Consider the following 16,271-nt stretch of genomic DNA (forward strand, 5'->3'; position numbering starts at 1 on the left):
ACGATTTATCCAGAATGCAGCGCGGGAAGCTAAGCTAAGTCGCGAGGCTTGATGATCTAAAACGCCGCAATACCGCAGGGAACCAATAAACGCCGCAAGGTCTATCAATACTGTAGTATGTACAAGGGAGCCAGCTAAACCGAAATAAGACCTCGATCAATAGTGGCCAAAACACCCATAACGGGATAATAGGCTTGATTGGTTCTCCACTCTTCAGGTGCTTTCGTTAGCTGGCCACTCTTCAGGTGTTTTAGTTAGCTCGCCCCTTATCGATCAATGGAATGTGACCCGTCTGAACCTGAAAGTGACAATGAAAGTTCATTATCTTTTTGTAGCACTGGCTGCTGTTTGACGCCCACTGAGCTCATAAATCTGTTTATTTAATGTAATACGAATGTAGATTCACGTTAATAAATGTTGTTACAAATTCCTCGTGGAACCCAGGCTCTGCATATAATTGCTAGATATGCAGGTATCATGTGAGGAGTCATTAAAGGAAACAGAGGAAATTTTTACATGGGTGTTGCAAACAATTAGTTTGGACAAATTCCTTATTCCTACTTCCCTCAGTTTCTTGATCTAATTTATGTAGTTTAAAGGGTAAAAATTGAAAGTGAAGCTCAAAGCTTATCATCTCATTATGGCACTGGCTACTGATCATCTGATCATCTAATTATGGCACTGGCTATCATTGGATGCAAGTTTTATTTAAACAGGTTATGTAAAATTGTTAAGAATATTTTTTTTGTTATGATTATTTTATTTTGTCAAAAATCAAATAAGTGGTTTTAAATTGAATTTCTGTTTAAGATTTTATCAAATATGTGATTTTTAGTTTATTTTGGCATTTACACTCAGTTCAATATTTTTCTACTTTCCAGTTTTTATATTTGATTTATGTAGTTTAAATGTTGAAATTTGAAAGTGAAACTGAAAGTTAATCATCTCACTAAGGGGCTGGCCATAGTTAGAGGTAAATTTTATTTAATCATGTTTATGTAAAGTTATTATGATTATTATTATTTTTTTGAGAATCAAAAGAATTATATTAAATTGAATTTAATAAAATTTTTATTATAAAATTTCAGTATTTCAAATTTTATCAAATATATAAATTTTAATTTTAAGATTTTTAATTTTTTCTTTTCTTTTTTGGATTCCTATTTAATATTCTTAACTTCTGGTTATTTTCAAGAATAATCCAGCTTTAACATGTTCTTTCATCAATTTAAGCATTGCCTTAATTGATAAGTCATATGACCTCCTTCATAACCTCAACTTGAATTTAGATATATCAGACAATATAACCTCAACTTGAATTCAAGTTGAGATATAGTAGGCAATATCTGATGCCTTTTATATATCTCTAAGTTCTCAGACAATGTCTCCAAATATTCCTTTTTTATTTATTTTTAGACAAATTATACAGACGTAGTCCTTATACCATGTAAACAATATCTCCAAATATTCTTTATTTATTTATTTTTAGACCAATTATACAGGCGTAGTCCTTATATAAATCCATGCTCTTCTTGCATGAAGAGTATTTGCTTTGATGCTGACCATGTAATCCTTTTCTATTAAAGGTTGTCATTTTCCTTTCTGGAAAAATAAACCTCAACTTTGCAAGCATACTATTGGTGGGTACCTTGGACATTGGCCATGGAGCCTGGCCAACTCCAATGCATTTGCTCAGATTTCTCTTCATATTTAACACACTAGATGATAGTTGTGCTAATGATAACATGTTTATTATTCTTTCATGTTAATTTTTTTTAAATATATATAAATAAATTTGATCTAATTTTAAGTGATATTGTAATTAGTTTTCATTAAATAAAATTAAAAAACAAAAAACAAAAATTTTAGATAATCAAAAAGATATTTAAATTTAACTTACAATTTATATATATATATATATATATTTAAACACTCAACAAATTTGGTTATTTTTAAATATTCAAATTTAAAATTGTGATATTTTGTTTTTTTTTATTTAAAATTTGATGATATAATTTTTATCTATTATAAATGTATAAATTTAATAATTTAATTTATGATTATATTTTGAGAAAAAAAAAATGACCACCAGGCTTTGTATTCATGGTGAATAGATACACTGTAAAAAAAAGATTATTGGAAAAAAATATATAAAAAATATTTAAGTTATATTAAATTTAATTAAAAAATATTTAAATTATATTAAACTTGATTAAATAACCAAGGTTAATATTTTGAAAAGTGAGTTTGAGATGGAGTTGTTCCATCGCTTGTGTTCTTTTGTTCATTACAAGTAGAAGTATGCATTTAAAGTGCTATTTATAATGTTATTGCTGGTTATAAATATAAAGTGTTGTTTAAAAAATAAATTGAGCTATTACTAATATTAATAATCTCTAGATCTATTAATATATTAAACATAAATATATTAACATTTTACTCAACTATTATTATTAATATTCTCTAGATTTATGATTTTTAACACATATATGGTTAACATATTACTTAAATAATAAGCAAAACAAACAAAAAAGTATTAAAATAATATTAGTATGTAGCATTTCATAAGTTTATCATTCTAGATTTTAATGGCATTCAAAACATTAAAAAATATATTGATATTAAACACTAAATACATTGAATAACTATTTATCTAATAATATTATTATAATTAAATAATTTGATCAAATATAATATTAGTCCTGGTCCCCATCCCTTGGACCACTCTAATTGGCTAGTCAAATCTAGTGGTTTCATGGTCAAATATAGTTGTTGGTCTAGTCTAGTCCGATATCGTTGTTTTCAAGTCAAACCTAGTCGTTGGAACATTTGCTCTCCCTATTTAACATGCAGCCATGAACTGATTCTTCAACCACCCTCGTTGGTTTGAAGCCCGTCAACAAATGTATTATTATGTGATTTAGGGCGAATTTTTTTCTCATAAAATAAATTGAGATTAAGAAAAATATGTATACCTATATTTGTTGTATAAGTAATAAAAGTAGTAAAGATGTATTTTCTCTTTATATAATAATAATTTAATTTTAAAATCACATTTAAATTAGACATCAAATTGATGTATAATGCTTTTAAATCTAAGGTTGTAATCAAGTTAGACATTAAATTGATGTATAAAACTTCCTTATTTGTGAGAAAGAATCCATCTCTATACAACAATTTGACTGCTAAATTTAAGACATACATATTTGACTTGGATTGGATTGGATTTGAAGTTATAACCTTATAATAACCATACACGCATTTAAGCACAGATCTAACATGAGAGGGATCGAATTTCTTCATCACCTGCAAACTTATTTGAGAATGCAAAATAGAAATTAGATTTTGTTATTAATATATTTTTAAGTATACTTCAATATTAATCCATATTAAAGTATTGTCTCCATATCCCACTGGATATTTTATTATATACAACGTTAAAATATTTATGTCAACATTTTTTTTGTAGAAATATATTTTTTCTATTAAATTTCTCTTATGTGATTTCTACACAAAGACTTTGCTTAATTTATATCATGGGTTGTCAAAACCTAAAACTCAAAAACGGCTAATGGTAAAACTTCATATGTATCTATACATAGAAAAAAATGTTAAAAGAAAATTATTGTTGTTATAAATTAATAACAAAAAAAACCATTTTAATGTCCGTTGATCTATGTTGGTTATAGCTAAAGAATATTTTATTTGTATTTTAAAAGGGACACTTGCCAACTCCAAATTGAGTATGGACATACTTACACGTTGCCTTCACAATGGGCTGCAGAATACACTAAAGAATATTTTATTTGTATTTTAAAAGGGACATATGTCAACTCCAAATTGAGCACGGACATACTTACACATTGCCTTCACATTGGGTTGGACACATGTCAACTCCAAATTGAGCACGGACATACTTACAAATCGCCTTCACAATGGGTTGTAGAATGAGCTTCTTGGCTCAACCAATCTTTCAATATGCTTAAATTGTATTGACTTAATCCCCAATAAGAGTAATTTTTACATCTTCAAGTCCACATTCTAAACATGTCGCAATTTTCTGTGCTTGTTGAATTAAGCTCAAGCCAAATACCCCAAGCAATGGAGAGGGGAAGAGCCTTGTGGGAGTTATGGGAGATAGATAAGCTGGACCAAATTTGAAAAGTTTCTTCAACCTACATTCCTTCCCAAGAAAAAGAGCAACCTGTCATTCCAAACCTAACTTGCAAAGCTCAAGAAATGAAAAGATGATGACTTGACTCCGATGCATTTTTGCACAAATAACACATGTTGGTTTTATATATATATATATACATATATCAACTGAAAAAAAAAAAAAACAAAACAAAACAAAACAAAACAAAAAAAAAAAACAACTTGGGATTAAAACAATTTAGCTAGGTCTTATATATATATATATAAAGTAATTGAAAAAAAAAAAAATCTTGGGATTTAAACATTTTAGCTATGTCTTATATATATAAAGTAATTGAAAAAAAAAAATCTGAATTAAAAGATTTTAGCTAGTCTCACTATTCTACATATTCACTGGTTTTCACCTATTTTTTGGGCCATTTTTGACCTATTTTTGGGTCATTTTCACTTAAATACAACAATGATTTGTTGAAATTGCAAGTTTAAATAATGTAGTTTAAACAATCCAATCCAAGTGTCCAAAGAGATTTTCAAAGCATTGAATCCATTTATGCATTCAAAAATGCAATTTAAATTATGAAAAATTACACACACATACACACACACACACATATATCAAATTATGTGGTGATCAAATCTATGGAAGTGCAAATATTTGGTTAATTTGGCATTTTAAAAGAAGTTCAGACCTAAGTGCAAGTATTTTGTTAATTAGACATTTTAAAAGAGGTTTGGACCTAAAGAGATTTAATGCCTCTCAAAACTTGTTAACTCCGTGTTTAAGATGAATCCATACTTGTTATAAACATGAGTTAGTTATAAACATTAACTATTGAAAGTTAATGATCTAATTTTAAGAATTACTTGGAATGTGAATAACAATTCCTCACAGAGTTAAGAGACTATTTGTAACACCCCAAGTTGCATTAGATAATAAAAAATAAAATAAAAAACACTTAGAATTATTCTTAATTACTTTATGTTGAATCTGATAAAAAAATTAGATTCGTTAAAAACCTAATGAAATTTTGATACACTCTTAAAAGAAGTTTATTATTATTTTTATGATTAATGTTTTAATCTGGAAAGGTAAACTCACGGGAAAGCCCACAAGATTCCCCAATTTCCAGACGGTTGGGAAGGACAATTATTTTCCTACCTCTTAGAGATTTAAAGGAAAATATTGGAGGAGAGGAGGGGTTCTTTCTTTATGGGAAGAAGTTTAGAGGAGGACACTGGTTGGAGGCAGGACGCTGCCAAAGAGCGAATTCCTGAGCTAGTTAGGATGAGTGGAAGGCTCTAAGTCGAATAGAAGACTGTAAATTCTCGTTGGGCTAAGTGAAACTTTGATGCCACTCAACTGACGAAAAGGACTTTCAGTCGAATTCATTGTCTGGAAATTGGGAGAGCAATTGGGAGAGCGGGAGAACTAATAGCCATTCTCATTGATAGGGAGGAGTGGTCTTCTTGAATGACTTTTTCCAAATCAGATTATCATAATGCAAATAAGTACTAAAACGGTCAAATTATTTATTTTTATATGTGTTTGCGTAAGAGGACGTTTTTATTAAATATTAATGGATATGGAAAAGGTTTGACTTTATTGGAATTGTTATCTATCAACATTCATTAAAGAACCAAGGAAAGAATGGCTATTAGGAAAATGTTTCAGAGAACTGATTGTTTATTTGTATAAAATGTTTTCATAAAGGAAATCTGTGATTAGAACAGTTACAAAAAAAAAATGTTTAAATTCATGTAGAATGTCTCTTCTGGAATAACATTCATGTAGAATGTCTCCTCTGGAATAACAATTAGGGTTAGGTGGTCACCCTGTAGAAGTAGGTAAGAAGGGGACAAAGAAACAATTGAACAAGTAATGATCCAGAATTAAACAAAAATTAAATTATGAATTTGATTTAGGAAATGGGTTAGTTCCTGAAGCTACGCAGTTCGTCCGCTGCTAGAAACAGTGCCGACACTTTTAAAAGGGTACACCAACAAGATATACAAATAGACGAACTGAAACTGCAAACAGTACTGTAGATAAATCCAGAGTTATGCAACATATAACCATTTGATACACTTCGACAATCACTGTAATCCTTCCAGACATGCAATTTAAAATTCAAGACAGTAAACGAATGAACTTCATTCAACCACTGAAAATTAACTCCCAACATGACTAGAAATTGGTATATTCAATTGAACGCCTAAGAGCAATATCGTAGTCTCTATATTAATATTTATCATATTTCTCTTATGATGTGGGAGAGCTAGACCTTACTAATCAATTAACTCCCAACAGGACAAGAAATTGGTATATTCAATTGAACGCCTAAGAGAAATATCTTAGTCTTTATAATAATATTTATCATCTTTCTCTTATGATGTGGGAGAGCTAGACCTTACTAATCAATTTCTTTTACAGTTAAAGGAATTTGTAACAAATTTTGTTAAAACCAGTGGAACTTATAATAGAAGGATTTCGATGGCAAGATGTTAGGAAACTGACTTATTTTAAGAACCTGTAGGTTATGTAAGAGAAGAAAAAATTATTACAACTATGCAATGGAAACAAATCAACAAAATATAACTTTTAAACAATTTTGTACAAGAACTCCTAACCCCTTGCCATACTTGCAGAAAGGAAATTACCATTCATTCATTATAGGACATTATTGTGTAATTAACCTTTTAAGAAAGTCAAACCACCGTAAATAACGAGAAACGATATCTGCCCCTAAATCATATTATAGCCCAGGGAAAATGTAACAAAAGGATCTGAGTACAAAATACTGCTGGATAATCAAAATAGAAAATGAGTCTCCATAAATTACAGAACTTGACATAACAGAAATGCAATAGACAGTTCCCTTATCGGAACCGACCGTAACTTCTAACTCATACCAGACATATTGAATTAACCTTCAAACCCTAGGGCTAGCTAGTCAAAAACTATGTATGTAATGTGGATGGGTTCATAAAACAAATACTGAAACCCTAGCCATAAGATTACTATAAGCCAATGAGGAAGAAAACAGGGTGAGTTAACAGTGCCATGTAGGATAACCTAATTCAATACTAAACGGAAGAGATAATGCGACTGTTGTGAAAATACCTTGGTAGCCAACAGCAATCAGAACCCGTAATCATTTACCTGCAAAGAAACAAAGATGTAGGTTAATTTAAATTGTAGCTTCAAACCTAGTAACAAAGCAAAAGTAAAACCCAGCAAACAACTAGTGTTGGTTCTCACTTGTCAAGGGTAGTTGGCCATGTTGTAGTGGTGTGGGGAAAAAATTGGTAAAAACCACTGAAATATTCATTAAGAATAACCGAGGAACTATGTTGTAAGTACCTGCGCCTGAGGCCAACCGAGGCACTAGCGAATAGCTTATCGTGGATGTTGGGAGCTGAGCCTGCAATCACCAGCATATGGTGATCAAGGAATATAAAAACAAAAATTGCTAAATGAGCTATGGTGTTGACAACCATGGCTTAGAAAAACCAGAGAGTGTACGTGTGGCTAACAATCGTTGAACTTTACCCAAAACCCTACAGGAGATGGACTGCAAATCTCCAAGTGGTTGTGTTGAGAATAATGAATGTCGGATGGGGCTGGGGAGGCAGTCAGTTACCTCAACTGCCCTGGAGCAACCTTCATAGTTAGATTCACTCTTTATAGATCTATGACTCAGATGAGGAAAAACAATCCTAGCAACGGGATCAATATGGAGAGTCATTAATCGGGTAGATACTCCTCACAGTGTGTCAATCATCTGTAGATCAACACTTGGTACGGGTTAGATTATTACTCATTGTCAGAATGAATGAAAACATATGCACATTATAGCTGAAAGCTGTAAATACCACCCATTAAATATGTCGAAACCTTAGACCTGTAGATTCATTAGGTGTGAGGCATATGAAACCATGCAAATAAGGAGGGGAATATTAATCAAGTGCATTTGTTTGGAAACTTTACAAATCACCTAATACTAAACTACTGTGATGCTTATCATAATGTAATTCACTTTATAAATGTTTTATGATTGATTAAGCAATAAAGTGATAAATAAGGAATAAAGAGGATATTTTTATTTTGCTAAGTTTTAATTTATTCATATGAGTAGTATTAGATGGGATGGACATCTTACAAGTGGTATCAGAGCCCATAGGTTTCAACACTGTGACATGAATGGACAATGCATAATAACACAATACTTTTGTTGCACATAAGGGAGCAGAACATGCGAAGAGGGACATCATCTACTCCATCAAGGAAGATGACCACTGGAGCGGAATTTACACCATTCACAGGAGCTAACCCAGAGATGTGGGTGCAGTTAAGAGAAGGCACCTGTAGTAACATATATGCGATGTTGTTGGAAACTGTTCAACAACTTCGGACTGAAATGGAAAATTTGAGAGCTGACAATGAAAGGTTAAGACTAGAACAAGAAAGAATTTTGAAGAGTCTTTCCGATAAACAAAACCAAAGGCATCCAACTCCCAGTCCCGAAGATGAAAACATGAATGAGGAACACCAACAAAGAGCAGAGTATTTTGGAATGGATGGAAGTCGAATGGATAATGAGGAAGGTTCAGAAAATGTTTCAGGTGGCAAGGGAAACAAAAGACAAAAGACCAACCTACAAGGAGAATTCAAGAAGATTAAACCTCCCACGTTTGATGGAGAAAAGAAAGAGGTTGTTGAGGCCTCGTTGATAAATATCAACAACTACTTTCAAATTTATGAGTACGAAGATAATTTAAAGGCCAAATTGGAAATTTAACAATTACAAGGCAAAGCCACCCTATGGTGGGAAGAAATTAAAACAGCGTGGGGAGTAGATGAACAAGAAGTTTCCTAGGATAATTTCCAGAAACATTTCAAATATAGATATTTAACAGAGCGATTTTATAATGAAAAGGTAAAAGAGTTTCATGATTTGAGGTTGGGGCAACAATCTATGGATGAGTTTGTGACTAAGTTTACGTCCCTATTAAGATATGTACCTTATATATGGGAGGAACAAGCTAAAGTACAACTATTTGTTAGTAGTTTGCCAACTTTCATGAAAGAAAGAATAGAGTTTGACAATCCAAAATCCATGGACGAAGCCATACGAAAAGCCAAAATTTGTTATCAACAGATGAAGCAGAAAGGAGAAGGTAGAAAACGTTGGTCAAATAAAAAGGGACAGAAAAATTTATCGAATGTTAAAAATGCAAAAAATTCCAATTCTAGAAACATGCAAAGGAAACAACATAGTGGGTTTGCTGATAAAAATCAAGTTAAGCCTAGACCGCCCAGTGAAAATTGGATAACTAAAGTATCCAGGAAGCCAGAGGCCAACCAACAACAGAAACCACCATTGCAATGTTGGGTTGTGGAGAACCCCACTACTACAAAAATTGCCCCCACCATACCAGGACATGGCAAGTAGCAAATTTTCAAGAAGCTTCCATGGTCGGAGATCTAGCAAGAAGTATTCCCCAGATAAATGCATCCCTGGAGGACAACCAAGCCAAGTATCAACCTACTATGGTGGAATTCGAAGGTAAATTAGCTAATCATCATGTATCCATTCTGATAGACCTAGGTGTGAGTTTGATTTATGTTAGCCCTAAAATAGTTGAGTTGTGTCACTTATCCTCCACTAAATTTAAAACCCCTTGGTTAGTATAGTTGGCCACCAAAGCTAAGCGCGGGCTGACAGTGAAAGTAAAAAACTATCCATTAGAAATAGCGGGATGACTAGTGACTGCAAACTTGAATATGTTGCCTTTAGGATCATATGATATACTCATTAGGATGGATTAGTTAGAGAAGCATTGTTTGGTAGTAAATTGCAAGGAAAAAATTATTAGTTACCTCTCGGAAGAGGGTGTTAGACAATAAATTCAGGGAATTAAAAGAGATGTTAAGCTACGAACAATCATTTTCAATTAATTAAGTAAATGTATTCGAAAGGGTTGTCAAGTGTATGTTTTCCAAATAGGCTATGCCAATTCCATGGAAAAGACAACTACCTTAGGAGATATACATGTTATTCAGAAATGTGGATGTGTTTCTTGAAGAGATACTGGGATTACCACCTAAAAAGGATATTGGTTTCACCATAGAATTAATTTTGGGGTTTACCCCAGTGTCAAAATCCCCTTACCGAATGAGTATACCTGAGTTAATTGAACTCAAGATGCAACTTCAAGATTTGTTGGATAAAGGCTACATTCACCCAAGTGTGTCACCTTGGGGGGCACCCATACTTTTCATAAAGAAAAAAAATGGTAAGTTACAGTTGTGCATTTGATTACCGACAACTTAATAAGCTAACCATCAAGAATAAATACCCATTGTCAATAATAAATACCCACTGCCAAGGATAGATGATCTATTTGATCAGGTTAAAGGGGCCACTATATTTTCCAAAATTGACTTGTGATCGAGTTAACATCATATTAGAATAAGAGAAGAAGATATTTGCAAAACAATGTTTAGAACACATTATGGGAATTATGAGTTTATTGTGTTACCATTCAGACTCACCAACACTCTAACAACCTTTATGAGTCTGGTGAATGGTATCTTTCACCCTTATTTAAGCAAATTTGTTTTAATATTTATTGATGATAATATGATCTACTCCAAGAATTTGGAGGAACATAAAGAACACCTCCATATAGTATTGCAAGTTCTGTGGGAGAATCAGTTGTACGCTAAATACAAAAAATGTGATTTTTATAAAGACCAGATCCAATATCTAGGACATATTATCTCATCAGACGGTATAACTGTAGACCCTGAGAAAATTAGAACCATCATGAAATGGTATGTACCTAAAACTGTGGCATATATTAGATCTTTCATGGGTTTGGTGGGTTACTACCGATGATTTATAAATGGATTCTCCAAAAAATTTTATCCTATTACCTCTTTGCAGAGAAAGAGAAGAGCCTTCCGCTGGACAACTGAATGTCAGCACAACTTCGAACTCTTGAAACAATTATTAACCACAACCCATGTACTAAAGGTAGCGGACCCTGAGAAGGAATTTACTGTATGCACGAATGCTTGTCAAGAGGGGGTTGGCGGTGTGATGATGCAGGAAGGAAAAGTGATAGCTTATGAATAACGTAAGCTAAAGGATCATGAACAAAGGTATTCAACGTATGATCTAGAATTGACAGCAGTGGTGCATGCCCTGGAAATGTGGTGACATTATTTATTAGGAAAAAAAATTCCTCTTAATGATAGACCATAGCAGTTTAACAAGTTTCTTCAAGCAGCCCAATTTAAACGCACGACAAGCAAGGTGGACTGCCTTCTTGAGAGAATTTGATTTTGACACCAAACATTTGAAAGGAAAGGAAAATCAGATAATTGCATCACATATATGAAATATCATTCAACAAGATAGAAATTAATTTCTCAAATCAAATTAGAGAAGCTCTTATGAAAGACCCCAAATAGGAATTCTTGTGGCAGCAAGCTAAGCAAGTACAAGATTCTGGAAAACAAACTGATTATGGAATAAATAAAGACCAATTGTTGACTTTAAGAGGGAAGATTTATGTGCCAAATCAAAAGCTATTAGGTAGTATATGTTAGATGAATTTCACAGGAGTCCATATATGGCACATCCGGGCTATCAAAAGTTATTTTCTGCAATTAAAAAGGGTTACTTTTTGGTCAGGTATGAGAAGAGATATCATAGAATACCTGGCTAAATGCTTAGAGTGTCAGCAAGTTAAAGCAGAACATCAACATTTCGCTGGTCTGCTTCACCCACTTTCTATTCTCGAGTGGAAATGGGATACAATTACATTGGATTTTATAATAGGTTTGCCTAGATCCAGGTAGCAAAGTTTTTCCATCATGGGTGGTGGAAAAGTTAAGAAAAAAAACTCATTTATTCATGTCAAATCCACTTATAAAACTGTAGAAATTGTTGATATATTCATGAAAGAAATTTTTAGATTGCACATGCTGCCTAAAGTGGTGATATCGACAAATATGTTAAGTTCACCTCTGCCTTTTGGAAAGCGTTATTGGCTGGTTTTGGAACTCAAATTCAATTTAGCACTTCATATCACCCACAAACTGATGAGCATATTGAACTAGATAATCAAGTTTTGGAAAACATGTTAAGGATGTATGTAATGCAACAACCAACTAAGTCGGAAGCGTACCTTCACTTAGTTGAATTTGCATACAACTACAACTATCATGAATCTCTAAAGATGAGCCCATTTGAAGTGTTGTATGGCAAGAGGCATAGAACACCAACTAACTGGAGCAGTCTCGAGGATAAATTAATCCTAGGGCCAGATATGTTGATAGAAATGGAGCAGACAATGAGAAAGGTACGACAAAATTTAAAAGCTTCCCAAGATAGACAAAAATCTTATGCCGATAAGAAAAGAACATATAGAGAATTTCATGTTGGTGATCATGTATATGTGAGAGTGAAGCCCAAAAAATGTTCCTTAAGATGGGGGAGTTGTATGAAGTTAGCTCCTCGCTACTATGGACCTTTTCAAATTTTGTAAAAAATAGGTCCAATAGCTTATCAACTTGTATTACCCAGTCACTTACGAGTCCACAATGTGTGTGTGTGTGTGTGTGTGTATATATATATATATATATATAACCTGAGACACATCATTAATTAGCAAGATGTGCAAGTAAAGGGGCATTAACAACATGTGTGTGTGTGTGTGTTTTTTTTCTTTCCTTGATCTGATACTGCACGATTAACTTATACATGGTTGATAATACAGGTTGACTCGGATGGAGAGTTTATGGTAGAACCTCTACGTATTCTAGAACGAAGAGAAATAATGTTGCAGAGGCGAGCTATCACCCAAGCTAAAGTGCAGTGGAAGCACTTTAGCCCAGAGGAAGATACTTGGGAAGATGAAAGCTTTGTGCGGCAAGCTTATCCTAGTTTGCTTCAAGACTGGGTAAACACCAAGGATGGTGTTACGCGTAAGGGGGGAAAGATGTAACACCCCAAGGTTCATTAGAAAAATAGTTGGAATTACTGTTAATTACTTTACTTTGAATCTGGTAAATTTTTAGGTTGGTTAAGAACCTAATGGAATTTTAATATACACTTAAAAGAAGTTTATTATTATTTTTATGATTAATGTTTAATCTAGAAAGGAAAACTCACATGAAGACCCACAAGATTTCTCAATTTCCATACAGTTTGGAAGGACAATTATTTTCCTACCTCATAGATATTTAAAAGAAAATCTTGGAGGAGAGGAGTGTTGGTTGGTTCTTTTTGACAGAAAGAATAAGCTTAAGGAGGAGAATTCCTGAGCTGGTTAGGGCCAATGGAAGGCTATAAGTCATATAGAAGACTATAAGTTCTCTGGCTGGCTAAGTGAAGCCTTGATGCCACTGAACTGACCAAAAGGACTCTCAGTCGAACTCATTGTTTGGAAATTGGGAGAGTTCGGGGGAGAAATGGACGTAATAGTCATTCTCATTGGTAGGGAGGAGTGGTCTTCCTAAACGAGTTTTTTGGATTGGATTATCATAATGCAAATAAGTATTGAAACTATCAAACTATTTATTTTTATATGTGTCTGCGTAAGAGGAGGTTTCTGATTAAATATTAATGGATATGGAAAAGGTTTGACTCTGTTGGAATTGTTATCTATCAACATTCATTAAATAATTGAGGAAAGAATCACTGTTATGGAAATGTTCTGGAGAACTAATTGTTTATTTGTATAGAATGTTTTCATAAAGGAAATCTATGATTAGAACAGTCACAAAAAAAAATTCGTTTAAATTCATGTAGAATGTCTTGTCGGGAATAATAGCCAGGGTTAGTTAGGTGGTCACCTTGTAGAAGTTGGTAAGAAGGGGACAAAGGAACAATTGAACAAGTAATGTTCCAAAATTAAACAAAAATTAAATTATGAATTTGATTCAGGAAACATGTTAGTTCCTGAAGCTACACAGTTCACCAGCTGCTAGGAACAGTCTTGAGACCTTTAAAAGGGTAAACCAACAAGATATACAAATAGACAAACTAAAACTGCAAACAGTACCATAGATAAATCCTGAGTTATGCAACATATAACCATTTGATACACTTCGACAATAACTGTAATTCTTCCAGACATGCAATTTTAAATTCAAAACAGTAAACGAGTGAACTTCATTCAATCATTGGAAATTAACTACCAATAGGACAAGAAATTGGTATATTCAATTGAATGCCTAAGAGATATATCGTAGTCGCTATAATAATATTTATCATCTTTCTTTTTTGCTGCGGGAGAGTTGCACCTTAGTAATCAATTTCTTTTATAGTTAAAGGAATTTGTAACAGATTCTATTAAAACCAATGGAACTTATAACATAAGGATTTTGATGGCAAGATGCTAGGAAATTGGCTTATTTTAAGAACCTGTAGGTTATGTAAGAGAAGAAAAATTTATTACAACTACGCAATGGAAACGAAACAAAAAAATAGAACTTTTAAACAATTTTGTACAAGAACTTCTAATCCCTTTCCATATCTTGCAAAGAGGAAATTATCATTCATGAATTATAGTACATTATTGTGCAATTAACCTTTTAAGAAAGTCAAACCATTGTAAATAACGAGAAAGAATATTTTCCCCTAAATCAAGAAACAATATCTGCCCCTAAATCATATTACAGCCCAAGGAAAATGTAACAAAAAGATCTGAGTACGTGAAATATTGTTGGGTAATCAAAACATAAAATAAGGCTCCATAAATTACAGAACTGGACATACCATAAATGCAATAGAGAGTTCCCTTATCAGAACCAACCCTAACTTCTAACTCAAACCAGACAGGTTATATAACCTTCAAACCCTAGGGCTAGCTAGTCAAAAAATTTGTCCATAATGTGGATGGGTTCATAAAACAAACGATGAAACCCTAGCCATAAGCTTATTACAATCCATTGAAGAAGAAAAACTGGGTGAGTTAACAGTGCCATGTAGGATAACTTAGTTCAATACTGAGTGGAAGAGATAACGCGGTCGTTGTGCAAATACCTTGGTAGCCAACAATAATCAAAACCCGTAATCATTTACCTGCAAAGCAACAAAGGTGTAGGTTAATTGCAATTGTAGCTTCAAACCTGGTAACAAAGCATAAGTAAAACCCAACAAACATCTGGTGTTGGTTATCACCTATCAAGGGTCGCTAGCCATGGTGTAGCAGCGTGGGAAAATGCTGGTAAAAACCATGGAAATCTTCATTAAGAATAACCGAGGAACTCTGTTGTAAGTACTTGCGCCTAAGGCCAACGAAGGCACTAATGAACAACTTGTCGTGGACGCTGGGAGCCGAGTCTGCAATCACCAGCGTATGGTGAGCAAGGAATATAAAAACAAAAATTGCTAATGAGCTATGTTGTTGACAACCGTGGCTTAGGAAAATAAGAGAGTGTACATGTGGCGAAAAATCATCAAAATTTACCCAAAACCCTACAGGAGATGGATAGCGGAGCTCCAAGCAGTTGTGGTGAGAATGAGGAATTTCGAACGGTGCTGGGGAGGCAATCAGTTACCTCAACTGCCCTGGGGCGACCTACACCGTTAGATTCACTCTTTACAGACCTACGACCCAGATGAGGACAAATAACCCTAGCAATGAGATCGAGATGGAGCCCATTAATTGGGTAGGTACTCCTCACAGCATGTCAATCATCTGTAGATCGGCACTTGGTACGAGGTAGATTATTACTCGTTGTCATAATGAATGAAAACATATGCACATTATAGTTGAAAGTTGTAAATACCACCCATTAAATATGTCGAAACCTTAAACCTGTAGTTTCTTTAGGTGTGAGGCATATGAAAGTATACAAATAAGGAGGGGAATATTAATCAAGTGCATTTGTTTGGAAACTTTACAAATCACCTAATACTAAACTACTATGATGCTTATCATAGTGGAATTCACTTTATAGATGTTTTATGATTGATTAAGTAGTAAAGCGATAAATAAAAAAAAAAGAGGATATTTTTATTTTGCTAAGTTTTAATTTATTTATATGAGTAGTATTAGAAGGGATGGACATGTTACACTATTGAACATTAATGACA

General features: G+C 33.2%; 1 protein-coding gene across 10 annotated transcripts; it reads right to left on the reverse strand.

The window, feature by feature from the left end:
• Positions 1-3,786: 3,786 nt before the first annotated feature.
• On the reverse strand, positions 3,787-15,987 carry LOC149234840 (uncharacterized). 10 transcript variants are annotated; one of them, XM_089371962.1, is made up of 7 exons: positions 15,616-15,986; positions 15,354-15,515; positions 15,216-15,254; positions 7,679-7,806; positions 7,415-7,577; positions 7,277-7,315; positions 3,787-4,175 (listed from the first exon to the last, which is right to left on the reverse strand). In XM_089371962.1, exons 3-6 carry the CDS (start codon positions 15,248-15,250, stop codon positions 7,312-7,314), a joined length of 330 nt encoding a protein of 109 aa, XP_089228088.1. In that variant the 5' UTR covers positions 15,251-15,254; positions 15,354-15,515; positions 15,616-15,986; the 3' UTR covers positions 3,787-4,175; positions 7,277-7,311. The 10 variants fall into 10 exon arrangements, 9 of the variants coding, with proteins under 9 accessions (XP_089228088.1, XP_089228089.1, XP_089228092.1 ...); XM_089371963.1 differs by having other exon boundaries at positions 3,787-4,183; XM_089371966.1 differs by having other exon boundaries at positions 7,517-7,577; positions 15,616-15,983.
• Positions 15,988-16,271: the final 284 nt, after the last annotated feature.

Source organism: Pinus tabuliformis, chromosome 8, assembly GCF_031772625.1.
Source record: "Pinus tabuliformis cultivar Carrire ecotype Pingquan chromosome 8, CPIR1, whole genome shotgun sequence".
Lineage (NCBI taxonomy): Eukaryota > Viridiplantae > Streptophyta > Pinopsida > Pinales > Pinaceae > Pinus > Pinus tabuliformis.